General features: G+C 47.3%; 1 protein-coding gene across 5 annotated transcripts in view; it reads right to left on the reverse strand.

Moving 5' to 3' along the window:
- Positions 1-249: 249 nt before the first annotated feature.
- Positions 250-25,354, reverse strand: part of LOC105095727 (b(0,+)-type amino acid transporter 1) — a 28,307-nt gene continuing 3,202 nt past the window's right edge. Inside the window, exons 1-7 of one of the 5 annotated variants that reach the window (XR_010384258.1) lie at positions 10,075-11,734; positions 5,761-5,894; positions 5,467-5,596; positions 4,253-4,377; positions 2,542-2,629; positions 1,543-2,034; positions 250-479 (exon numbers count right to left, since the gene is read on the reverse strand). Coding sequence is in view for 4 of the 5 variants with exons in the window: in XM_010987909.3 (XP_010986211.2) it covers positions 1,801-2,034; positions 2,542-2,629; positions 4,253-4,377; positions 5,467-5,596; positions 5,761-5,894; positions 10,075-10,827 (1,464 nt within the window). In the remaining variant the exon portion in view is untranslated. Of the gene's footprint in view, positions 480-525; positions 2,054-2,541; positions 2,630-4,252; positions 4,378-4,418; positions 4,985-5,466; positions 5,597-5,760; positions 5,895-10,074; positions 11,735-25,354 lie in introns of those variants that run through there. The other 4 variants (XM_064494708.1, XM_010987909.3, XM_064494707.1 and 1 more) reach the window with 4 other exon arrangements.

The following is a 25,354-nucleotide window of genomic DNA, read 5'->3' on the forward strand; positions in this document are numbered from 1 at the left end:
GGTTTTTATTTATTTATTTTAGCAGAGGTACTGGGGATTGAACCCAGGACCTCATGCATGCTAAGCACACAGTCTACCACTGAGCTATGTCCTCCCCACCATGTTACGGTTTTAAGATAGTTTTGTTTCTGACCTTTTTTCTGAAGAACCCAAAGAAGACTTTGGACTAAAGCAATAAAATTCTGACCTTTTAAAAAATATATATAATATCACATAATTTTCCACCTTTAAAAATTGTATAGTATTTTTTATTTTAAAGTTAAAAGCATGTCAACACAAATGAACTTATTTACAAAACAGAGACTGACTCACAGACATAGAAAACAAACTTAACGATTACCGGGGGTGGGTAGGGGAAGGGGGCGGGAAGGGGTAAATTTGGAATTCAAGATTTGCAGACACTAACTACTACATATAAAATAGATAAACAAATTTATACTGTATAGTAGAGAGAATTATATTCAATGTCTTGTAGTAACCTATAATGAAAAAGAATATGAAAAAGAATATATGTATGTATATGAATGATTGAAACATTATGCTGTATACCAGAAATTAACACAACATTGTAAGCTGACTGTACTTCAATTTAAAAAAAAATTAAAAGCATAAGTATACAAATATAAACTTTATTCTATAAAAAAGATGTTTCCTAAGGGCATATATTCAGAGATGATAGAGCAAAAGAAGGAAGCCCATGGGAAGTGCTCTGTATTTATCGCAGCTGTTTCCATATCGGAAAGCTGAGAGAGCAAAGCCCTGGGCGGGCAGCCTAGGTCCAGTTTCAGGAGTAGAGATGCAGTGCTCTCTGCTGCTCCTCTTGGAGTCACCTCTCCCTGTGTACTGAGGTGCAACAGTCCTTTCTTCCTGTCGCTCTTTCCTACCTGGGCAGCCAGATATCTCTGCCCCCTTGATGCTCTTTAGTTCTGTAACCGCATTAGCCTTCTGGGATCTGCTCTAACTTTTCTTCTCTCTTTGAGAAGTTTGACTGTCCTCCCTTTTACCCAAAGCCCATAAAACCCCTCCTTCCCAGGGATATGTCTCTTGTTTCTTTCCCTGTTCAAGCAAGTTGGCAGCTTTAAACATTAACTAAAGGATCATGTCTTCCCAAACAAGTTTTGTCAGACCAAAGCTTTTCTAATTGCAAGAAATAAGGACGTGTTCAAACCCACTTGAGCCCAAATTGGAAATTTATTATAAGGTATCAGGTTGCCCCAGACAATCACAAAGCTGGAAGGACAGTCAGATGGCAGTTAGACCACAGAAATAAAAGTCCAGAACTGAAAAATAGCCAAGGATTAAGGCTACTGCCCTCTCAGGCTTCCCCCCCCCTCAACTCTTGATGACCACACAATTTCTCAGCACCACCTCACTGTGTATCTTCTTCATTCTTCTCTCCATGGTGGCTTTCTCTACTTCTCTGCTCACACGATGGAAGATGGCCCACAGAGATCCCAAGATTTACAATTCTTCAGCTCAAGCAACCATCAGAATTCTAATCCCAAAATCCCAAAAGAAGGAAACATATGTTAAGCTGCCCACCTGGAATATGACATAGATGTGACCCAGGGAGGCAGTCATGTAATACAAGTGTGGCTATGGGATCCACCTCTGTTGAAGGAAGTTCCTAGAGAAGATGCTGTCCTGGGCAGATAACTCCAAACTTGGCAATAGCTATGTCATAGCACTTTAGAAACTTAGTATAATTATGCATAGTCAATCCAGAGAAGTTGGCAAGGCCACTTGTGTGGGGACAGAGGTGTCTACAGCAAAGAGGGCAGTGTGGACCTGTTCGGTCCTTCAGTCAGCATTTTTAGTGGTTGGAACAACTTCCAGGAGCAGCTGGAGATGCAGGGTAGCCACTTGCAAACACTTGGGTTGGCACCGGAAGTAGACAAACAGGAAATAGACCAGGAAGCCACTGAGCAGGAACAGGAGGACGTACAGGAAATCTATCTGAGGTTGGTCAATGATGGGTGCTAGCACTAGGTAGAGGGAGGCAGGGAGCATGATGGCTGGGATGATGGTGGGGACCTGCCGTAGACACAGAGACCTGGATGATGAAGAGGGTCATAGGAGGTGGTATGTGACCCCTGGGCTCTGTCCCTCCTGCTTGCCTTCCTGTCACTTCCACCTGCCACCAGCTCCTCTCTTCCGGTCCCTACTGTGATACCTTGCCAGGCAAGGGGAGACACCTGCTGGGCCACAGGGGGCCCTCCAGGGAGCAGAGGCTTTGGGACCCAGCCTGATCCACTCTGTGTTACATAACTCCCGCTGTGTGCATATGTCCTCTCTTCATTCATCTCCTGTTGCTCTCCCTCAGGGTCCTCCAGAGGAGAAATGAGGCCCCAGCAAGCAGAGTAGACGCCTTGTGATTCCGTTGTCCCTCCCCCCCCGGGACATACAGAAATTATCTCCCAAATACGACAGTGGTCACCCCTTGCTTTCTTCCTCTGGGCCCTGAATGAGGCTGTGGTCCAATGATCCGCCTCATGCCACAGCCTCGAGTTGTACATGCCCCGTGTGTATCCCGAAGTCTACCTTGTAAGGTCGGGGAAGACTCTTCTTCTTCATCCGCAAGTACAGGAGACAGCTAATGGTGGTTCCGTAGGTGAGCCAGGAAAGGAAGCTGAAAGGCAGACACTAGCTGCTTACTGCCAGGCTCAGCCACGGGTGGGAGGGCAAGAGCAGCTGGCCTACTAGTTGCAACCTGGGGCCAAGCTGCACCCTCGTCCAGGGTCTTTCAACCACCCCCAGCTCCCCTTACCTGTGCAGACCAAGGAAAGAAGGCAAGGCTGGGCCACTGGGGACAAGGATGCACTGGGGGGGGGGGGTGCACAGTGGCCCATTCCTGCCTCTATCTTCAGATACAAAGTGGCACATGTACAAGCCGCTCACCCACGTGACACCAGATCAGGCCTTCTTTGACAGCCCCTGGCTGGACAATTTTCAAAGGGAAGGAGGAGAATCTGTGTTCCTCAAAGAAAGAGGCTGGTAGAATCTCAAGGAAGGCTGAGCTCTCCTCAGAGACAAGCACACTCATAGCAGACCCACCCCCCCACCCCCAACTTGAGAGCTGGTGACATGAGTGCACCACTGGGCACCCAGACAAACCCCTGGCCTCTGCCTCCCCTAAGGGCTGATGTAGGTCTGATGAAAACTCCATCTAACCTTAGAGGCAAGGTTCAGACCAGGTCATCTCTTGAGTTGGTCAAGACCAGGAGATATTGGGTCCTGGCTGAGAGGAGTCATCCAGAATTCTCATTCTGTACCGAGACATGCTCAGTCAGGATCCCTGTCTCAGGCTAAATCCCCTAGAGACACCCTGGATTTGATTTTATTCACACCGTGTATTGATTTCATTCTTTCTTATGGGAAAAAAATAAAAAGAAAAACCATGTCTGTTACTTAATGTTCTGAAGAAAGGCACATGGAGCACTGTACATCCTATTCCAGAAGACTAACTACACTTAAGACAACAAAGCAGGAGCACATGTGATGCTTGAAAAATTATTCTAAGCACCCCCTCTGCCCCAGACATTATGCCTGCCTGGTGGGTTAAGGATCTGCCTGTTGAATGAGGTTATAAAATGATAGTTGTCATGGATGTCACAACAGCCCATCATTTCTGCCCCAGAGAAGGTGATAAAGGGGGTCGGAACATCTCCCCACTTTGATGCAGTCACTGATTGTGCCCACACAGCTTGGTTGTGGGTCCACCCTCGATAGGGTTCTGTGGGGTCAGATCGAGAATGCAGACCAGACTACAAAGGAAAAATTACACCAAGCCCAGGGCTACAAGAAGTGTGAGTAAAGCCTGAATATATCCTTTCAGGTCATCTTAGGGACAGAGTAAAGGGACATGAAAAAAGAAAAAATTGACAAAGACAACATATGCCTTTAATTTGTCTCTCTCTGTGGTGAGAAATTGTCTCACTGAATTTTTGGAAACAGGACAAGAGAGGAGGAAGCCACATTTAATTTTGAAACTACAGCTGAGAGAGAATGGCTGAAACCGGTGTGCATGTGCAGGATCCCTGAGCCTGGGCTTCCAGAAGAGTGTGTGTGTGTGTGTGTGTGTGTGTGTGTATACACTCATAGGGGCTTCTAGAAATGTGTGTGCACATGTGATTATATATATGTGCATATGTGTGAGTGCGCACACATTGGGGACTTCTAGAAGTGTGCACATGGTAAGTGGGTACACATAGGGGCCATGAGATACTCAGCCTGGGAGGGCAGCCTCACTTGCCTCAAGAAGTTCACGATGGGGTTGAAGCTTCCCAGGATGACCAGGACCAAAGCCACCATGGTGGTGAACAGCAGGGCTGGCGCTGGCGTGAGGCGGTGCACATGAACCATGGACAGAAGTCGGGGCTGGGAAGCAAAGCCAGGTGTCAGGCAGCCCCCAGGGGGGATTGAAGTGGTATCTGTCCCCAGAAGCTCCCACCCTCTTCCCCTGCCAAACTCACTCTGGACACTAGTGTACTCAACCTAACAGTCCCCAGTTCCCATGGCTTCCAGATGTAGGCCACCATGGCTCACTGGGGGTGACTAGGCTCAGAGTGCAGGTTGGGGACCCATCCCTCCAGGCCAGCCAAGACCCAATAGCTTAGGATGTGGGGTTAAGAGAGTGTGAAGGGTTGTAGCAGATGCCTGGCCAAATCTTTCAGCTTTTTATTGCTCATTCCCAAGACAGGAAGAGGGACTTGCAGGGGGGCGATGGAGACAGAAGAAGTGGGAGGAGAGGCCAGGGCAGGTATGGGTGGAGCACACAGAGGGATATTGCGTTACTGTGCACACTGTATTATCATTCAGCAAACACTCAGTCCCCCTCTCCCCACTTCTGTGGGAAAAATACAGCTTCCATCCACTGATGCTGGACTTGCCCGTGAAGTGTGAGCAGAAGCAATCCAGCAGAAGCTCTAAATATGCGCAGTGGTTTGGCTGAGTCTCTTGAACGCCTGCCACCTGGCCTGGGTCCCTGAGATATGAACAGACTCACAGTCAGACTGAGAAGATCCAAACAGGAGCCCCAGCCTGGGGCAGAGCCATGGCTGACCCACCGATGCATGAGCAACATGAAATGTTTGCTGCCGTAAGCCACCGAGATTTGGGGTTGTCTACCACTCAGCGTTATTGCAGCAAAAGCTGACAGAGTGGCCCCGGGGGAGGGCCCAGAGTACACAATGGCTCTGTTCCTGTGGTTCCTTCCCGCTGCCCCCACACCACCGGCGTGCACAAATGTTATCACCTCCAGCCTCCTCAGTGTGACCCATTAGGGTGATCTCCCAGAACCTGGATGTAAAGGGGCTGGCGTTTAAATGGGGAGGTATGAGATGCTTGAGTCCCATTCTCAGAAGAGGGCTGTGTCTTTAGGGCAAGTCCTGGTTTGGTCTGAATGCTAAGCCCCCAGCCGGAGAAGTCCCTCCAGCACCCCCTTGCCCAGCCCAGACCCCATCTCACCATGTGGCCCTCTCTTGCAGCCACATAGCACACACGGCTTCCGCTGAAGAATGTCCAGTTGGCAGAGCCGAATGTGGAGAGTGCGACAGCCAAGGGCACCAGCCAGGCCCAGGCCCCCAGAACCTGGTTCCTAGGACAACAGAGGGATCAAGGGCAGGATTTCTGGCAGCAACCTGGAAGACGGCCTCAGGAGCCCACTCAGAAATGGAGCAAGCCAGACCCAGGGGCAGGTTGAAACACTCATGGGGCACCAGCCTTCCCTAGGGCCATGAACACGTCACATGACTCACTCACCCCCAGCTCACGGCCATAGCATCAGAGGAAAGGATCTCGCGGGGTGACAACACTAGCAGGTAACTGATGTTGACCAGGATGTACAAGCCAGTAACAAGGGGGATGGCAATCATCAGCGCCCACACCAAGTTCTGCTGCAGAGTCAGGGAGAAGAGGCCACATATTAGCCAGTGAGGTCCTTCCCAGGCCCCTGGAACAAGCTCAGCAGTGCAGCACTGAGCTTATCCTGGCCACAGGGCACGTGCCAAGCCAGGGGCCACTCAGGCCCTGTGCAACCTCCTCCATGAGCTCAGAGTCTCACGGCATGGACACACCAAGGGGCAGATGTGCTGGGACGCCGTGAGGGGTGCTGACAGTCAGAGCAGTGGAGGTACAGAGGGCTGACAGGGTGGAGAGGGGAGAGGAGCCACCAGCAGAGCCTCTGGAATGAGCAGGGCCTTATGCTGTGTTCTTGAAGAACAGAGGCGATTCAGGCTGGTGGAATAGGGAGGCATGCCCACCAGGGGCAACCACAAGAGCACAGGCGAGGAGAAGAGACAGGAAAGTTACAGCTCTCCAAAGTCAGCTGATAGCTCCAGCTAATATTCCAGGACCCACCATGCCAAACCCTGCCTAGTTTCAGTGTCCCTGGGACACAGGCCCAGATTGAGGGCCATTACACCAGGGATTCTCTTCTGACCCTCAGTATCCTCAAGTGGAAACTGGGGATCACTGGGGGAACTGGGGATCATTGGAGATCACTGGGGATCACTGGGGATCTGTGAAATGGGGCTTCCCCACTGCTCTGCCTCTCTGCAGGGTGTGAGGATCAGCAAAGAGGAAGGGAAAGGAAGGGCTTGGACACAGGGACTGTGGGTACTTGGACTGGTTTGCACTGTTGGAGCCTCAGCACCCAGCCAACCCCTGGTCACCCCCCAAAAAATGTACTGAGCAGGCATTCAATAAAAATTGAGGAGTGATAAATTGGGAGTTTGAGATGCGTATATACTACCTACTATATATAAAATAGAGAAACAACAAGGTCCTACTGTATAGCACAGGGAACTATATTCAATATCTTGTAATAACCTATAATGAAAAAGAGTATGAAAATGAATATATGTATGTATATCCATGACTGAAACATTACACTGTACACCAGAAATTGACACAACATTGTAAACTGACTATACTTCAATTAAAAAATAAAAATAAAAACAAATACAAAAATTAAATTAAATTTGAAAATTGAGGAATGGATGAAAACTGGGTGAAATCAGAGTGTAGAATACTCCCTCCCACACTGCACCCCTACCTCTGGACATCATTCTGGAGCCAAGAGCAAACAGAGGGGAGGGGCCTCCCTCTGGAACTTTACCCAACACTCCCCAGGCTCAGGCAAGCCGTGGGTAGACATCTTTAGACTTCAAAGTAAGAACATACCTCAAAGTAAAAGAAGCATGTCCACAGCACTCCTGGGTCTCCTGGACAGCTAGATGCCTTTGGCTTACCTTGGTAAGGGTTGGCAAGCGCTGATAAAACCAGAGCCTCTCCCCTAAGTACCAACAGTTACCCCAGAGCATGGCACTGCTGTTCCTGACACTTACAACGTAACATGAAACAAAACAGAGAAGAGGTCCTTCCTTACCAAGATGCAGGGAGCGCGCTTTCAGCGTAGCACAGAGCGGTCCCTGTGAGGCTGCACCACAGTCCCAGGCAGACCTCCCCTACCAACTAGATAGGACCCTCCCCCATTTAAGCATCTGCCCCTGAGAAGCGTATCTTCTGTTCTCCAATATTATATAAAAAGCAGTTTCTAGAGTTTTCTGCCAGGGCTGAGTTCTGCCCACAGAAAAGTTTGAAGGTGGATCTGCAGGGGAGGGCAAGGGGCATTGAGGATGGAGAAGTAATCTCAGGGCCTGCTTCCAGTCCTTGTGATCAGCCTGGGTGCTATGTCTGTCCTCAAACACCCCCTCTCCCTTATTTTTTTCTTGAGACACAAACATGCCCTCTTCTTTCTGGTTCAGGTTCCTACTGCTTCTACATGGCTGTTCTGCCAAAAACCACATCAGTCCTTTGAGGCTCAGCCCCAGCCCTCCTCTTCCAGGAAGCCCCCCTGACTACTCTGCCTCATGGGAGCTCCCTTTTCTGAGCTCTAGCAGCAGGTGGGAGCAGTGCCCCAGCAAGCACACCTGCTTTACTCTATCCAAGCCTCTGTCCTGTCTCATTTTGTCCTGTCCTCCAAGGGCAAAGGCCAGGAAGGGTGATAAATTCATCCCAGCTTGCCTGGGCCTTTCCAGCTCTAAACACTAAAAGTCCAGCAGCCCTGGGAATCCCTCAGTCCTGGGCCACCAGGATGGTTGGTCACCCAACCTAGCAGGTCACGTAGCAAAGTTGTGATAGTGACGCAAATAGGGCAGCAATAGAGATGGGTTCTCTCAGGTCCCTTCTGGGTCCAAAATCTGGGAATCTGAAGGCAAAGAAAATTGCCCCAATCATAGCACGGGCATAGCAACAAATTCCTCATCACCGCAGTCTGCATGACCTAGCCCACGCCAAGTCAGAGGGAAGAAGCCTTGTGTGCCCCTGAACTTGACTCAGCTTGGACAGCCCACCTGCCAGCTAATGAGCTGTAACAGCTACAGAGGTATGAGTTGTGCCCCAAACAGGTTTCTGGACAAGACACCATAAGAACAGTGAGATTTCCTGGTTTCATTCTCAAGTACCTTAACTCTCCACTCGAATCCCAGGGCATGTAGGCATAAGGCTGGCCTGAATTTGGCAGAGGCTCTGCAGCTTCTTGAAAAGAGTGTGGAACGAACAAAGAAACACGTACTGTGTGCTTCAGAGGGCAGAGGTAGAGGCAGAATTTTAAATGCTAGCCTTCAGAGGAATGGTTTTGTTTTTGCTTTAAAACCCACATTTATCCAAAATGTTCAATATACAGCAAACTATGGCCTGTGGACCAAATCCAGCCAATTTGTTTTTGTAAATAAAACTTATCCAGATACAGCCCCACTCATTTGTTTACTTATGGCTGTTGTCATGCTGCAACTGAGTTGAGTAGCCGTGACAGAGACCATGTGGCCTTCAAAGCCTAAAATATCAAGTCTCTGATCCTCTGTAGGAAAAGTTGGCCGATCCCTGCTCTAGAGCATGGGTGCTCATCTTTGGGCCCCTTACTTTTCCCCTGGACAGCTCTGAGCCCAGGGCCTGAGGGCAGAGAGAAAGGAGCCTAGCCCCCATGACCTAGGTGAGCTCTGTAACTCCCACTCCACCCTAGAGCCAACCTGAGTGCACCTTATCATTCACCTAACATTGCAACTGTACAGCTGTTGACAGCACTTGGAGCCCGAGCCATCCCCCACAGGTGATTATACCGTTCGGTACCCCAAAGCCCTGTGATGTAGGCAGGCCAGCTAATTTGAGCTCCATTTTTATAGGCAAAGAATTGAGGCATAAGGAATTACATGCAAGAATAAAAACCAGGTACCAGGACTCCTGTCTCTCTCTGCTCTTAAACTTTAGTCTCCAAGCTCCTCCTCTCCTCCCAACTTCTCCCAAACCCTGCTCCAGGGAGCCTTTGCTGAGACACTGGGAGAGGTAATGACCCTTAAGCCAGCCCTGAGACAAAGAGAAAAACACTTGCAGTTTTCATTCTATGAGAATTTAAAACTCCTGCAGGGGCAGAAGAAAACAAATAGCATCGTAGGCAAATAGATTGATAGCAAAGAGTCCATAGTAACTGTAGAGTCTGCACGTTCCATATGCCTCCCAGGGGTCCCTGCAGATCCATCCCCACCTCCAAGGGCAATGACTAGCCAGCCCCAGGTTCACAGGTGGGGTGAGCCAGGCAAGACTGGCCCATTCTTCTGTCCCAAACCATGATGCCATGTCCTGTAGTGGCTCCCACACTTTGGCAGGTGTGAATTAAGTTACATCTACCACAGTGTTCCAGAGAGAGCAGTCCAGGAGAGAGCAAGCTGAGTGTCGTCAAGCGTGGCCTCTTACTAGTGGTATGACCTCCAACTCACTTCCCCTTTATGAACCTTGGTTTTTCCACATGAAAAATGGGATGACAATGCCTACCTCCCAGGGCAACAAAATGAGACCATAGGTATGACACTGTAAAGTCCTCTGCTTACTTGAGAAGTTATTATTCATATAATTACATAAACTAATCAGGATAGATAGTGGGCTGGCATTTAAGTCCCACGAGTACAGGAAGGGAGCCCTGTCGTCAGCCGATTTCTCAGGGTCTTAGCTCAAATAACAATCATTGGAACTTGGTGCTGTTCAGAGATTTCACCCCCTGAAGCAGTATCATGGACTCACATTTGGATTTTTGAGTTCCTCCATCACACAGTTGAGGCTGTTCCAGCCATCAAAGGACCACAGGCCCTGGTAGAAGGCCATGCCGATGTGCCCGGCCTGCTGCGACATGTTGTGGAAGGTGAACAGAAGGGCTTGCACACGGCCACGGCCCTGGCCCAGCACCACGGCGCCGCCACCCATGATGACCAGCAAGGAGAGCACCTTGGTGATTGTGCACACGTTCATCAGCGTGGTAGCCATCCTCGAGCTCCAGCAGTTGACCAGCATCAGCAGCAGGATGCAGGTGGCAGCCACACCCTTGAGCACAGCCTGGGGCAGTGAGGAGCAGCCCGGGTAAAGGGGGACCGTGACATACTCGGCAAAGCTCAGAGAGATGGCAGCGATGGCAGCTGGTCTGCCCACCAGCACAAATGTGTAGATGACCAGGAAGGCTGGTAAAGACCCAAAGGTTCGTAGGATGTAGGCATATTCCCCTCCAGATTCGGGAACCAGGGTCCCCAGTTCAGCATAGCACAGGGCAGCCAGGGTGGCCAGAAGGCCACAGAGTGCCCAGACCACAAGACTGGCTCCGGGGCTGCCCATGTAGACCAAGACCCCCTGTGGAGACATGAAGATGCCAGAGCCGATCATACAGCCAGCAATCAGGGACACGGCGCTCCACAGGCCCATGTCCCTCCTCAGCCGCAGCCCCCCACCACCCGGCTCCTGCCCGGCCACCCCCCCACCGCCATCTCTTTGCTGACTTCCCTCCATCTCAGGACTTCAACAGTCACTGTATCTAACTGGGCAGAAGCAGATGCTCCGATACCTATCAAGCTCGTGGGCTTCCTGCGAGAGTTAATGATTACAGCGTCTGAGGGAGTCTGAGCCAGGGGCCAGAGAGCCAAGACATGACATGCAGAAGGGACCAGCCCTTTATGATCTACCAGCCCCTCTCCAACCAGACCTCAGGACGGGCAGGTTGCAGGAGTTATTTGCTGATGCAGCTCAGGAAAGGTCAAGGAAAGAGGGGTTTTAGCAGACATCCCTGTTGCCCAATTCCATAGCAACACATGTGTAGAGTAACACCAGGATGAGTGCTCTGTGCCGAGAGTCTGACTGCTGAGTAATGGCACATCAGAAGCCTAAGAGATCTCCGCAACAGTTATATCAGCCAAGCAACACAATCCCTGTTCTATCAGGATTCCAATTAAAACTGCATGAGCCCTACTCTAAAGAACCAGGGTGATCAAAGAAAAGGGTCAAATAGTTCAGGACAGAACTTGTTCCCCTGGCAGGAAGGGAGCAGGTGGTTAAGAGTACAGGGTCCAGAGTGGAACTGCATGTGTTCAAATCCCAGGTATAGTCCCTCATGGTTGTGTCACCTCACACAAGGTCTCTGAACCTCATCCTATTCATCTGTCGACTGATTACAATACCCCCCACACAGGGATGCGCTAAGGATTAAATCACATAGCCCGTTCGAAGTAGCTAGAATAGTATATGACATGTAGTAAGCCTTCCTTACACGTTAGCCATTTTTATCTGGCTAAGCGTTTCTTTAGCTCAGAGAAATAAAGAAGAGAGTGGGTTAGAGAGAGAGAAGCATATATTTGATTTAACACAGTTTTATTGATTTATGGATATTACTCATTTCAGAATATGGTATATCACTTTTTTATTGATTTTCATTTATATTTTTCAAATGTTATGTTACAGAATCCTTACTAGTATGGATCCATCAGACTCAGTGGCATTTGGGGTAAAGATGCTGGCACCTAAAGTGGTCAGAAAGGTACTTGCAGTCTCTCGAATAGACTGGCCTAGCTCAAGCCAGCCACATGGGCTCCTTGGATCTCAAGTACATGTGTAATCAACAAAATTCCTGGCAGACGCAAAGGGCTTTGTTCCTGGGGTGTCATCCTGCCTCCTCCCCTTGCTACACTAAAGCCCACTGGGCATCAGTCCTCAGAAAATGTAGGACCATCTTCTTCAGAAAAATCCCTAGAGAAGAGGCCCTCCAAGATTCAAAAGGCGATCCTCCAACATTCCTTCCCAGCAGGAAGAGAAGGAAGAAGGCAGAGAAGTAGATTTAAAAAAAAAAGTAGATAGAAGAATTGGATGGAAATAAGATAAGAAAGGAGTGCTGGAGGCTAGGGAAAGAAAATCAGCTGCCTTCTGGGTAGTAGCTAAGTAGTAACTAAGACACTCAAATTCCTTTCTCTCCAGGGGCTGTTGCTGGTGGATGTTGTGAAAGTTAGCCACTGCAGAGTTTGAGAACAGTCCACAAGACCATGGTCACCTCTGACACCAGTAGTCTGAAAGTTCCCAAGACCACCTTTAGTTTCAAAAATTGCTTGAAGGACTCACAGAACTCACCAAAACCTTTCATACTCAAGTTAGGTTTTACTGCATCAAAAGGATGCAGATTAAAGTCAGCCATGGGAGGCAGGACACGAGGAAGAATCCAAGAGGGTCCAAACACAGAGCTCCAAGCCCTCCTCTCCCCGTGGAGTCTGAACAGTGTTATTCTTCTGGCATCAATGTGTGACAACACACTCATTGCACTGCCAACCAGGGAAACCTTCATGTCCCCTCTTCCTGGGGTTCTATCACTTAGACATGGTTGACTGCTCAAGTGGCTGATCTCAGTTTCCAGCCCCTCAGGAGGTCAAGCTGATGTTTCTTGAACCACAGCCCCGTCCAAAACCACATTGTTATTATCTGGCTGGCCCAAGGCTCCCAGGCAAAAAGAGACACTCTGATCAAGCATGACATTCCAAGGGCTGAGCATTTACCTCCCAGAAGCTGAGGGCAAGGGTCAGACCTCTCTTGGGGCAATGTTAAATTCTTTACTACACACCTGTGACCTGAAGAACATTGTGAGAACATAAATATTGTTTTTAAAGACTCATCTTCTCAAGCAGTGTATTGAAAGAGGAGGACTTTGAATGCCAGGCTAAGAAGCTGGGACCAGCTGGGAACGGGAAGGAAGGAGGAGACAAATGGAAGGGAGAGTGGGAAAGGTCTTTCCTGGATGGGGGATTGGAGACTCTGAGGTTCTGTGGTTCTCTGAGGTTCTGCTTCAATTAGCAATTCCCACAGCCTTTCCAGAATCTGACACAGCGTGGCCTTCAGCTCTAGGGTTGGGTTTGCCTGGGAGAAGGGACCCCTTGAAGCAGAGCCAAGCTCAGATGGCATCCCTGTGCTGCCACCACAGGTGGACAAGGCAGCTGTCGTGACCCAGTCTGAGGCTCAGCAGAATGGATGCAGCAGGAAGAAATTCGGCATCCAAGAACCAGAGATCTGTGTTTCCTAGCACTGTGCTTTCAACAGGATCTTCATGGGCTCAACTTCCCACCAGTAAAATGGGGCTGATGACCCTCCCACAAAAGTGTTCATGAGAATAAACCCAAACCCTTTCTAGCCCATCATCCTGTGGAGATGAATGAAGTTATGTTAACGTCAAAAACTCACATTTCCTGCTCTTGCCCCCTCTGATCATGCATGATCTCCAGGCCCCTGCAAAGTCTCCTCAAGAGCCTCAGGGAATTCTCCAGAAACCTCACCTGTGCTCAAAAGCAGCCTTCCAGCCTCTGTCTATAGATGGTCTCCACTCTGTTCTTTCTCCCTCCTGCTCCAATGCTCCCTGTCAGGACCTGATATCAAGTGTCAGCAACTTTCTATAAAGGGCCAGATAGTAAGTATTTGAAGCTTCGCAGGATGTACCGTCCTGATCTCAGTTTCTCAACTCCACCACTGTAGCAAGGGAGCAGCCATAGTCAACATATCAACCAGTGAGTGTGGCTGTGTTCCAATAAACCTTTATTTATGAAGAATGACATTTTAATTTCATATCATTTTCACATGCCACAAAATATTATTCTTTCAATTTTTCCCACCTTTTAAAAATATAAGAACCATTCTTAGCTAATAGGTCATAAAAAAATAGGCAGCAGGCCATGTTTGTCTCATAGGCTTCAGCTTGCCAAGCACTGCCCTATGCTCATAACACTCCAGTGAGGGCACCTTATTCCTGTGCAAATGCCAAGGGCACTGCCTCCAGTGTTTCCAAAGCTTCCAGTCCACGCGGAACCAGGAGGTGCTGGGACCTGTGCAGAAAGAGAGGAAGTCCCCTTCCCCCAACTTTATGAAAACTCTGTCATCTCAACCTGGAAGCTTCGCTTGCTCATAAATAATTAAAGAGTAACCACATAATAAGGTCACATTTTCATAATACCCAAAGCTGACTGAGTCCCCTCTTACAACCCCAACTAGGGGTAGATCCAGGTTTTGTGGAGCTTGAAACATAAAAAATTGGGGGGCCCTCTTTAATACAAAATAGGCACAGTGGAGACAGCAATGTCAATGGTGGAGTAAGGAACTCCAAAATCTGCCCTTTCCTACACACAATGAAAAAACTAACAACCACCAAAAAAACTGTTAGAATCAAGTTTTTCAGAATTCTGGAAAATTCAAAAGTTTACGAGAATCAGGGGAGTGCTTAAACAAGAAAGATTGCTGAGTCCTGGGAAGAACAGGGAGCTTGGTGAACTGCCTGGCTGAATATTGAAGGATTGCCCCCAGCACGTACTGAGGGACCATCTGTAAAAACTAGATGTTTGGCGTCAAGCATTGAGGGAAATCTCTGTCAGATCATTAGCTGGCTATTAAGCTAATAGAACAGAGACCTTAGGGGCCACACACAACCAAATAGACGTTACAAAATCAGTTCAGAAAAGTCACTAAACAAATAACAACTCCTACAAGCAGCAACCGAAAAACCCTAGAAAAGGGGAAGAAATCTGATTTCCAGAGTTGGCACCTTACAATATTTTATATGTCCAGGGACGGCTGGTATAGCTCAGTGGTAGAGTGCATGCTTAGCAGGCACGAGGTCCTGGGTTCACTACCCAGTACCTCCTTTAAAATAAATAAACAAACTTCATTACGTCCCCCCCAAAAACAAAACAAACAAAAAAGTAATAAAAATAACAAAAAATTATTTTAATGTCCAGTTTTCAATTAAAAACTGATGAGGCATATACTCAGAGGGAACTCTAATTTGAAAAGATATATGCACCCCAGTGTTCATATCAGCACTATTTACAATAGCCAAGACATGTAAACCACCTAAATGTCCATTGATAGATGAATGGATAAAGCAGTTGTGGTATATTTGTACAATGGAATGCTACTCAGCCATAAAAAATAATAAATAATGCCATTTGCAGAAATATGGATGGACCTGGAGATTGTCAGTCTAAGTAAAGTAAACCAGAAAGAGGAAGAAAAATACCATATGATATCGCTTATATGTGGAATCTTAAAAAAAAAAATAAGACACAAATGAACTTATTTAAAGAACAGAAACAGTCTCACAGACATAGAAAACAAACTTACGGTTACCAGGGGGGAAAGGGGGTGGGAAGGGATAAATTGAGAGTTTGAGATTTGCAGATACTAACTACTATATATAAAATAGATAAACAACAACTTTATACTGTAAGCACAGGGAATTACATTCAATATCTTATAGTAATCTATAATGCAAAAGAATATGAAAATGAATATACGTATGTTCATGTATGACTGAAGCATTATGCTGTACACCAGGAATTGACACATTATAAACTGACTATACTTCAATAAAAAAAAATATATATATACAAAAAAATAAAGTTATGTAATAAAATTTTTAAAATTCATTTTAAAAACTTTATTGACGTGTAGTAGATTTACAATGTTAGTTTCAGGTGTACAGCAAAGTGATGCAGTTATACATATACATACATATATTTTTTCTTTTCAGATTCTTTTCCACTGTATGTTATTACAAGAGATTGAATATAGTTCCCTGTGCTATACAGTAGGTCCTTGTTGTTTATCTATTTTATGTATAGTAATGTCATCCGCTTCTTTATTTTAGTCTCACAATGACTCTGGGAAGCAGGAATTAAGATCATTAATGGGTAGATAAACAGAGAAGATGCTGGAGAAGTGGGAGTAATATCTGAGAGGCCCCCTGCCCAACAGGGCAGAACTTGTTGGGAACCCAGCTCTCCAGAGAAGCTGTGACAATCAGGTGGAATGGGGTAAACTGTGGAGACCTTTCGGTGGTCTTATCCCAACCTGTTGATCCAAAGAAGGTTTTCATCACAAAGAGACTGTAAGCAGATTCCAAGGGAACTAGGAATAGAAGATACAGGATTATCATATCTCCTTCCCTGAAAACCTAACAAAAGCAGTAAAGTGAGAAAAGCAACAGAATTCAAATGTACAATGTACACTTGAAAAAGAACTATATACAGAAAAAAAAGATTTGGGGGGTCAGTTATCTAGAGATGAGGAGACAGGCTGGCAGATGATTATTCTGTAAAATCTTACTTACACTCCCTCATTTGGACATACATAGAGGAAGGCAGTCCAGGGGAAAACACAGATTGCCCCTCTAGACTAGGACCTTCTGCCCATCCTGTGTGGCAGGTCACAAATCTGCAGGCTTTTACTAAGTTGTGCAAAGGAAATGTAGCCTTTTTATTTTCTTTAGCTGATATCAGATAACCCCACCCCTCTGGCTGGGAAAACTTAAACTTGCCTATGAATGGTATCTCCACCTCTTCTAGACAAAACAGTCTCTTTAAAGAATTCAGTCTCTTCAGATAAACACCACATTGTCCACATTTCCTCTCTAACTCTATTCCTTCCCCAAATGGCATCTGGGTATAAGTGAGGTCTTAGGCGACCACATAGCAATGGGGGCAAAGGGCTTTAGAAATGTGCATGAAGGACACTGTTCTGCCCCTGGGTCCCCTGGACTCAGCAACAATGCCCTTTGTCCACCTGGATGTTGGCATCAGGTGGGCATCCACCTCTGTGGTCGATGACTGTGAGAGTTGAGCCTGTTCTGGCTCAGGCCGGTCCTAGGGTTCTCCCCTCACTGACTCACACCCACTTCCATTAACCCTGGTTAGAGCCTGCCTACACCTCCGCCACATCTTCCATCCGGCCTGGAGCTCAGGTGGGGCGGGCCAGCCCCCAGCCACTCTGGCCACACGACATTGCCTCCCCCCAGGGGCAGCCCACTGATTTTCCACACAACCACTGAGCGCAGCCTGCTAGGGAGCACGCAGTAATGTCCAGATCCTTCCCGTTCCACAGGGAGACTTGAGGAGCACTAGCTCAGGTCCTGCCCCTGAACAACTATTCCCACGTGGACATCTGCAGGGTCTGTCCTTATTTGCCAGGGTCACCCTGCCCACCAGTCTCCTCCCATAGTTCCAAACAGACAGCAAGGCAGAAACCCCCTCTGCTTCTGGTTTTCCGTTTAATCTGTTTATCTATATAGCTCCCCTACCAGACGTGGGACAGGAAGAGGAAGTCCAAATACACTTATCTGGCCTCTTGTTTCTCCTATCTCTGTTATCCTTCCTACATTCCTCTGGGCCAAGGAGGTCAGCTTTCCACCTCCAGTCTGGGTGGAACCCTTCTTACATCATGTCCTTCTTCTTCCCTAGGGCAGGAGGCCTTGTGGGGGCTGCCACGGGCTGAATGCTTCTTTACGGGAGAAGCTCTGTGGTGAGTCCATCAGGTTTGGCTCTTGAAATGAGAACTAGAGGACGTCCAGAAAGTAGAGGTTACCCAAGACATTGCTCTAAGATCCCTGAGTACGACCCTCATCCCCCACAAACACGCAGGACCTCAGTAGGCCAAGGGTCCCATTTTGCACTACTCTGAGAAGAAGATGGCAGGGAGTCTTATGAAGGACAGGGCAGCTACTAGAATAATAACATGTCTTCCATTTTGGTAAATGTAAAGAAAAACCAAAATTAAACAAATTTTTAAAAAAATGAAAACAAGGAAATTTCGTGAAAGCAAACATCCACAAAACTCTGGGTCTAACTCTCCAGCAGGGACTTCACAGTTGTTACTGAAATGAGACCAGTGACAGTCATGGAACTGTGGATGAGAAAGCCTGGGCTTGAACTGGCCGACATGTGCAGTCACAGACCTCCCATGCCAGCCACCTGCAGCTCCATTCCTGGCTTCCCCGGCTGCAGCCAGGGCTGCTCTTTAATGGTGTTTCTTAGCACTATCCAGATCTCACCACTCCCTGGGTTTCTTCCTCCTTTCAGAAGAAACAGAGGCCACAGAGCCAGCTGTGCCAGCTCAGCCAAAGCAGGCGGGATGGACTAGTCCTACAATATGGTGGTTGAGCTCAGAGAAAGTAACCCTAGTGTGTGAAGATCTGCAGGACCCTGGTCAGGGGCCGTGACTTGCCTCTGAAGCCCCCGCACTCCTTGGCCAGGGTCTCAAACTCCTCTCGATTAGGGCTGCTCTCAGAGCCCAAAGGAACCAAGGCTGCCCCTTAAGCTGTGAAGCCAGCCTGTGCATGTATGTATGAGTATGTGCATGCATGCATGTATGGTAGGGGGAGCTGGGGGGAAAGGCAGGGGCTGTAACTGGGGCCTGACCCCAGGTATGCACTCTGGTCCCCAACCTGCTGTTGTATGTATGAATTCCCTCCCATCATGCCCCCTCCTCAACCAGATCATTCCATATTGCCCTCTCATTTGGAAAAACTTAGTTTTTCTTAGCCTGACCATGCTTTCAGGAAGGCAGGCCCAGGCGAACTGCTCAGATGCAGCCCTTTTGACCCGTGGTCACAAGGAGTCTTGCAGGAATCAGTGGAGACTCACACACCCAGGCAGCCAGGCCTAGCTGAGGCTTCCAGATGAGATGGAATGGAGTATCCCAGGGACCGGTCCTGGACTTCTGACACCCTGGACAGTATTAGAGCCTGTTATTTCCAGGAAAAACCCTTTCAAGAACACCCTGGGACACGAACGGTGGGAAGAAGAACCAGTACCAATTTCTTAAGGCTCTGTGTCCCTACAGCCTCATGAGAGAGCAGGGAGCAGGGATTGTCAACTCAGAGATCTTGAGTAGGTCCTGGCTCTTCTCTGAGCCTCAAAGTCTCCATCTGTCCAAGGCGGAACAGTTGGCCACTGTGTCCCTATGCTTCGACAAAGCACAGCAAAGAAGCAATTCCTGCCCTCTCCTGAGCATGGCAACTCCCACATCAGGAGAGCCCCACAAGTACAGGCCTGACTCTTGGGAGAGGAGCCCCAAGGACCTGAGGGCAACCTTGGTGCTTCTGCACCTGCCCCGCCCCACCACTCCCAGCCCCAGCCCCAGCCCCAGGCAGAGCACAAGCAAAGGCTGAGGGTGGACGCTGTGGCCTGGACTGTGAGCTGCTGCCCTCTAGTGGCCCAGAGGGAGGGAAGGAGAGAGAACTGGACAGAGAAGAGAAAGCAGGGAGAGAGGGAGAGGAAAAGGCCTCAAAGCAAAGGATGGGTAGAGGGAGATGGACGGCGGAGGGCATGGAAGATGGGGTGAACCAAAGGGAAGAGGCCTCCCATGTCAGCATCCCCATCCCCTGGGCAGCTCTCTTTCTCACCATGCGGTCAGTATTTCCACTTGATTTGTACATCAGCCACCGAGAGCTCTGTCTGGTGTGTGACCAGGGCTCTCACTCAACTTCAAGAGCTCCGACTGAGTTGGAAATTCCTGAACCCACTGGTTTTGGCTGAACTTGTCCAGATGTCTCGTCTTGTGAGGCCCCTTGGAGGAGTAGCCGCCAAATGAGTCTGCTCCAATTTCATCTCTCTCTGCCTCCAACTGCCTCGTGGGTCCCTCTGACTTCCACTTCACTTTGATGTTTTTGCTAAACCTGTATTTCTGTCCTTGACTTTCCTCCAGAGCTATAGACCTATACATCTAGCTCTCTACTGGATACCCCACCCATCTGTCCCTTAAATGTCTCAAACTCAAGATGTCCAAAACGGAACTCATCACCCTCCCTAGACCCACTCCTCCTACGAGCCCTACCATGTTCCTTTAGTGTGGGAGACCCTGTGATGGGCCACCAAGGTCCCCCTCCGGAATGACAGGTGTCTTCCCCCAACTGCTAGGAGTGCTGCTGGCAGAAAGCCTCAGCTGATAGTCTGCCTCAGGGATTTCCTAAGCTGCAGGGAGCCACCTCACCTAAGCTCACGTCTTTCGCAGGGAGACCCCCAACAAAACACCAATCAATGTGCGAACACAAAGCCCAGTCCCTTTGCCCGAGATAGAACAACTCTGCAGGGTCATCCATGTAGGGTCAGCTGAGCTCTGCTGAGACTGCATTGACGCTCAACTTCTCCATGTTCCCAATCCTGCTTTCTTCCTTTCCTTCCCTTCCCTTCCCGTCTCTTCCCTTCCCTTCCCTTCCCTTCCCTTCCCTTCCCTTCCCTTCCCTTCCCTTCCCTTCCCTTCCCTTCCCTTCCCTTCCCTTCTACAGGTATTGATCCCAAGAGAAATACCCAATCAACCTTTGGAATTCAAATCTCTGTCTCAGAGCCCAGGGAATGCAATCTGCAAACAGGGCACAAACCCTGAGTCCTGGATGACATATCCTCTTCCCCGCCCACAATCAAGATCAGGCCCATCCTCCTTGCTGTGTGTCCCAGGTTCACACCCCTCATAACCACTGCCACCCCATACCCTAGGTCCCCTCAACAGTCACTCTCTTCCTCATTTCTTACAGCCCAAGGAGCTAGATTCATCTTCCAAAGCACCACTCTCCTCCCCAAAGCTGCAGGTTAACTCAAGCCCCGATGCCTCACTTGGGGCCCCTCATTATCTGAGCCAAACTGCTCTCACAGCCTCACTTGGCCCCACGGACTTCCTGGGCCGCCCAGTCGGGCCCCACCACACCCCCAGAGCAGGTGGGCCAGGGGCACATTCCCAGCGTTGAGCACGAAGCAGCTGATGCAGACTGTACAACTGCCCGGTTGCCCGTAGAGACGGGGTGGAATCCCTCCCTGTCTGAGGTTCCCACTCAAGAGGCCCCTCTCTGGGCTGCAATGATTAACAGTTGGGAGCGGCGCCAGGATCAATGACTCGCAGACAGAGCTGGGGCTCCTGGAGCAGGGTCAGCGGACAAAGGCAGTAACTCGGGTTCACCCGGCCTCACAGGGCCTGTGCCTCACAAGATCCCCGATCCCCGGGGCCTGTGGGAGGGCCCGGGACACGCCTGCACCCAGTGAGAAGGGAGGCTGAGGCCGGGCTCTTCTCTGCCAAGTGTTTCCTTGTTCTTTTCTCATCATCTAGACTTTCCTTTGTCTTACATCACCGAACTCTATACAGTCAGGTTCTGTGGCATTGACTAGGTGACATATTGATCTAAATATCTCCTATGTGAAATCAAGCCTCTACATAAATGCCATTTACTCTTAGATTCAGACAGTTTTCTTTCTTTTTATATTTAGGGTTTTCTTTAGTTTCTAACATTGCAGGGTATTTAAAAACTGTTTTTAGTCTTATTCTTTACACTGTGTTTTTGAAAGAACAATGTATTTCCTCTTTGTAACTCTTGAAATGGCATTTAGACAAAACTATAAAATTCTGCTCTTTTAAAAATTGATAAATATACATTTCACCTTCATAAATTATAGAAGCTTTTTGTTTTCAAATGAAAAAGGTGTGTATATACAAATCCAAAATTTACTTTCAAAAGAATGCTTCATTTTGACATGATTTTTAAGGAGTTGTGTGCCTCTTCCATTATTTATTTTAATTTTTAATGTTGTTCCTAAATATGTCGTTTATTCCCAAGGATTCTGGTTTCATGTTAAAATTAGGGCTCAGAGTGATCTGCTTAAGAGACCCAGTTATGTTCTTTCATCTTCATTTATAAAAGGCATCCAATAGAGGTCCTATAAATCAATTAGCAACAAGAACAATATTGAGTGTGATCCCATTTGTTTTACCCACATGCTCACAAACACACACACACAAGCATATATGTTTGGGAAATTTCTGGAAGGATACAGAAGAAAATGTTAGCTGTTGTTGCCTCTAAGGAGTGAGATTGGAAGTGGGTACATGGTTCTGTGGCTGCTGGCATTTCTGCTGACAATTATGGTCAAGAAGGTATTTATTTTTTTTTGTGGTTGCAAAAGCAGAAATCTTGGCTGGACTAGCTTTGTGGTTGCAAAGAGACAGAGGACAAGAAATCCAATGTTTTTAATGTGAATTGCAGTTAAGGCGGCATATCCTCAAGCCAGCAGCTGGGATAATGATTTCCTTGGCAGGACAGTCCTGTGGTATTGTTACAGGGGAGCCATTCCTGGAAGCTCAGCCTCCAGTTTACACCCCCTACCCTTCCAATAATTTTGTAATCACCTAACTCTCTGTTTTAAGCTTCTTTCTACTGCAATTGCCTGGACTCATTTCCATTATCTGCAACCACACTTTGAACTGACACAGTGGGTAAAAAGGAGAATTACAAATCTCAGAGGAGCTCTTCATATGATATTACCAATGCCCCCTTTGTATAATTAACCCTCCAAGGTTGAACAAGACACGATGACCCAGATCTTGTCTTTGCACAGCTTACTGACCCCTTCCTTGTCCTAGTTTCTCCACCTCTTCAACAAGATATCCGTGTTCGCATGTTAGTCAGGACTATTTGGTTACAAGTGACAGAAACTGTTAATTCCATCTACTGTAGGCAAAAATATACATACATTGTATTAGACACAACCAGACAACAAGAAGGGCTGGGATGGATCCATCTTTGCCTCACTCTCCCTCAGCTCTCTTTCTCTCACTTTCTTTCTCTTTTTCTATCTCTCTTTCATGCAAATCTCTATATGTTAGCTTTTCTCTCTTTAGGCTGGCTGCCTCTTACAAAAGTGTCATTATGACTGCTGGCAGCTCTTGGCTCATATTATCATAATTTTAAAAGGAAGGAGAGGGACTTTCCTCCCGTAACTTCAATTTGAAAAAACGCTGGAGAATAACTCTTACTGAATTAGTCTGGTTGATATGCTTGTCCTTTGGATAAATCACTATGTCATGGAGAGGTTTAGCTTGATTCAAGCAAGGTCTGTTATAGGAAAAGATGAAAAGATGCTTAAAAAAAAAAGTAAATGACCACTATCATGTGAACCCTCAACTGCTCGACACACACAACCCTATCTTAAAAAGTGCTTGCACGTTGAAGACTACCCTTTCTCGCTCCACTTGGAACCCTGACATCAACCGTGTGAATGAGGCAGGTAAATGAGCTGAATGGTGAGAGACATAAAACCAACTGTCCTGTTCTCCCAGGCAACAGCCAAAAATGTGAAGGGGGTTTATTGACTTGAAGGCTTCCCAACCTGGAGGAAGGCCACAGAAGCTTGCATGAGCCCAGCCAAGCCCAAAGGAACTATCCACTGGATCCAGCCCAAGTTGCTGACCCACAGAATCACTGATTAATAAATGATGACTACACTAAGCCACTGCACACTACGGTAACTTGTTACACAGCAAAAGCTAATTGATACACTTATCCTATTCCCAAAGGGAAACAACTAAGGATTATATCCAGTCACTACAGTCTGCTGAGTTCAGGATCCTCTCAGTGATCTCTGTTCTTCTCTGAAAGTTTAAGATATGACTGAGCAACTCATACATTAAGTGTGGAGTTCAACTATCTCCAAAACACCTGGCAAACAATGCTGGAAAGAAAAAAAAAGATTCTCTTTTCAGAAAAGAAAAAAAAAAGGAAAATGTCTAGTATGATGACATTTTTCATTATTTTTGGCTGCCCATATCTGAATTTTTTTTATGTCTAAGGAGGCTGTCACCTTATGAAGTAGATTCTGTATAGATCCCACCATAGAAGCTAAAAAATTTTCCTCAGACTCCCTTCCAGCTAGGGTATGGGCACATGGCCTTGATTCTGCCAATCAGATGCATTTACCTTTTTTTGGTGGGAGGAGGAAATTAGGTTTATTTATTTATTAATGGAGGTGCGGGGGGTTGAATCCATGACCTTGTGCATGCTAAGCATACACTCTACCACTGAGCTATTCTCTCCCCCTTGCATTTACCTTGTGAATCAGAAAATTGTGACTTGAAGAAGCAGAAAACCCTGTGTGAGTGGTGACAGTTCTAGGTATGGTGACCAGTGGCAGCTTCATTAGTGTGGACAGTGCTACTTAATAAATTTCAAATGAGCCACTTTGGTTGCTAAAGGCTCTGTTGACTGGGGGGATCCACTTTGTCCAGATCCTCCATGGCCATTGTTGGGGTCTGCTCTACCTTAAAGGATGAACTGCATTGCTACAGGTGTAAGGAGCATGGGGAATGTTTTGATACTCTGAGCACCACTCTGGAGCCACAGGAGACCAAAGAGGATTTCCTGAGGCACTTTGCCTAAACATGTTGTGCCAGCATTTCTACATTTTTATGCTGCATTATGCTGTCTTGCGTGGGGAACTTCTGTAACATGATGTGCTTTCCTGGGTCTTCCCTTTGGAAGTAAGCACAGGTTCCTCTGTCCCAGATCCCCGAACATAACTGGAGGTTCTCTTGTCTCTACATAGCTCTTGTCCCAATAAATGCATGTATCTGTTACTGCAGGTCCCCCAAGAAGCAGATACCAAGACAAGATTAAGTGTGTAAAAACGTATCAGGGGAAACCCCAGAGAAGGCAAATGGGAAGGGAGTCAGGAAAGGCTGGAAGAGATGTCAGCCCATGATATATGTTGACCTTGAGTGAAGGAGAAAGGCAAGCAAGGAAGGAAAGTTGGGTGGAAGTTTGCAATGCAGTTAGAAGGACAGTTGAGCAAGGATGTTGAGGAGGTCTCAGACCAAAGTCACCTTTCCAGGAGTCCCGTGTCCCCCAGGAATGGGCCTGATGTGGTATCCCTGCTTACTCAGTAATTGGTTGGGAGCAATGGTGAGAAGCACAGACTCAGTGGACACTCGGAGATGGATTTACAAGGAAGAAGGGACTTTTCAGTACATGATTCTGGTACAATTCGCTGAACACAATAAAAAAAAGAAGCTAATTCCCTTACTTTATGTCATTAAAAAGATCCAAATGGATTAAAAAGACCATGTGCAAAAGTTATAAAAGAATGGGAGAATCAAAAGACAAAGATATACTCATACAGGAAAAAGAAGTCTGGATGCTAGAAGGAAGAACTCACAGCTGCAAGAGTCAAAAGCGGTTCTCTCCGGGACAGAAGAGAGAGAAGTGGGAAGAAGTGGAACCCAGATCTGTAATATTTTGACTTAAAAAAAATTAAATACAAAGACGTTAATTTAAAAAAAGAGAGTTAGAGAACACTATGTTCTCACATAGTGAGAGTTCTCACACTACTACTTTTTCAACAAATCTGAAACTTAGGAAAAACAGACGACTTGTATGGTATAATCATTAAATAAATTAAATCAGAAGTTAACAATTTTATAAGAAAAA

Source organism: Camelus dromedarius, chromosome 15, assembly GCF_036321535.1.
Source record: "Camelus dromedarius isolate mCamDro1 chromosome 15, mCamDro1.pat, whole genome shotgun sequence".
Taxonomy (NCBI): domain Eukaryota; kingdom Metazoa; phylum Chordata; class Mammalia; order Artiodactyla; family Camelidae; genus Camelus; species Camelus dromedarius.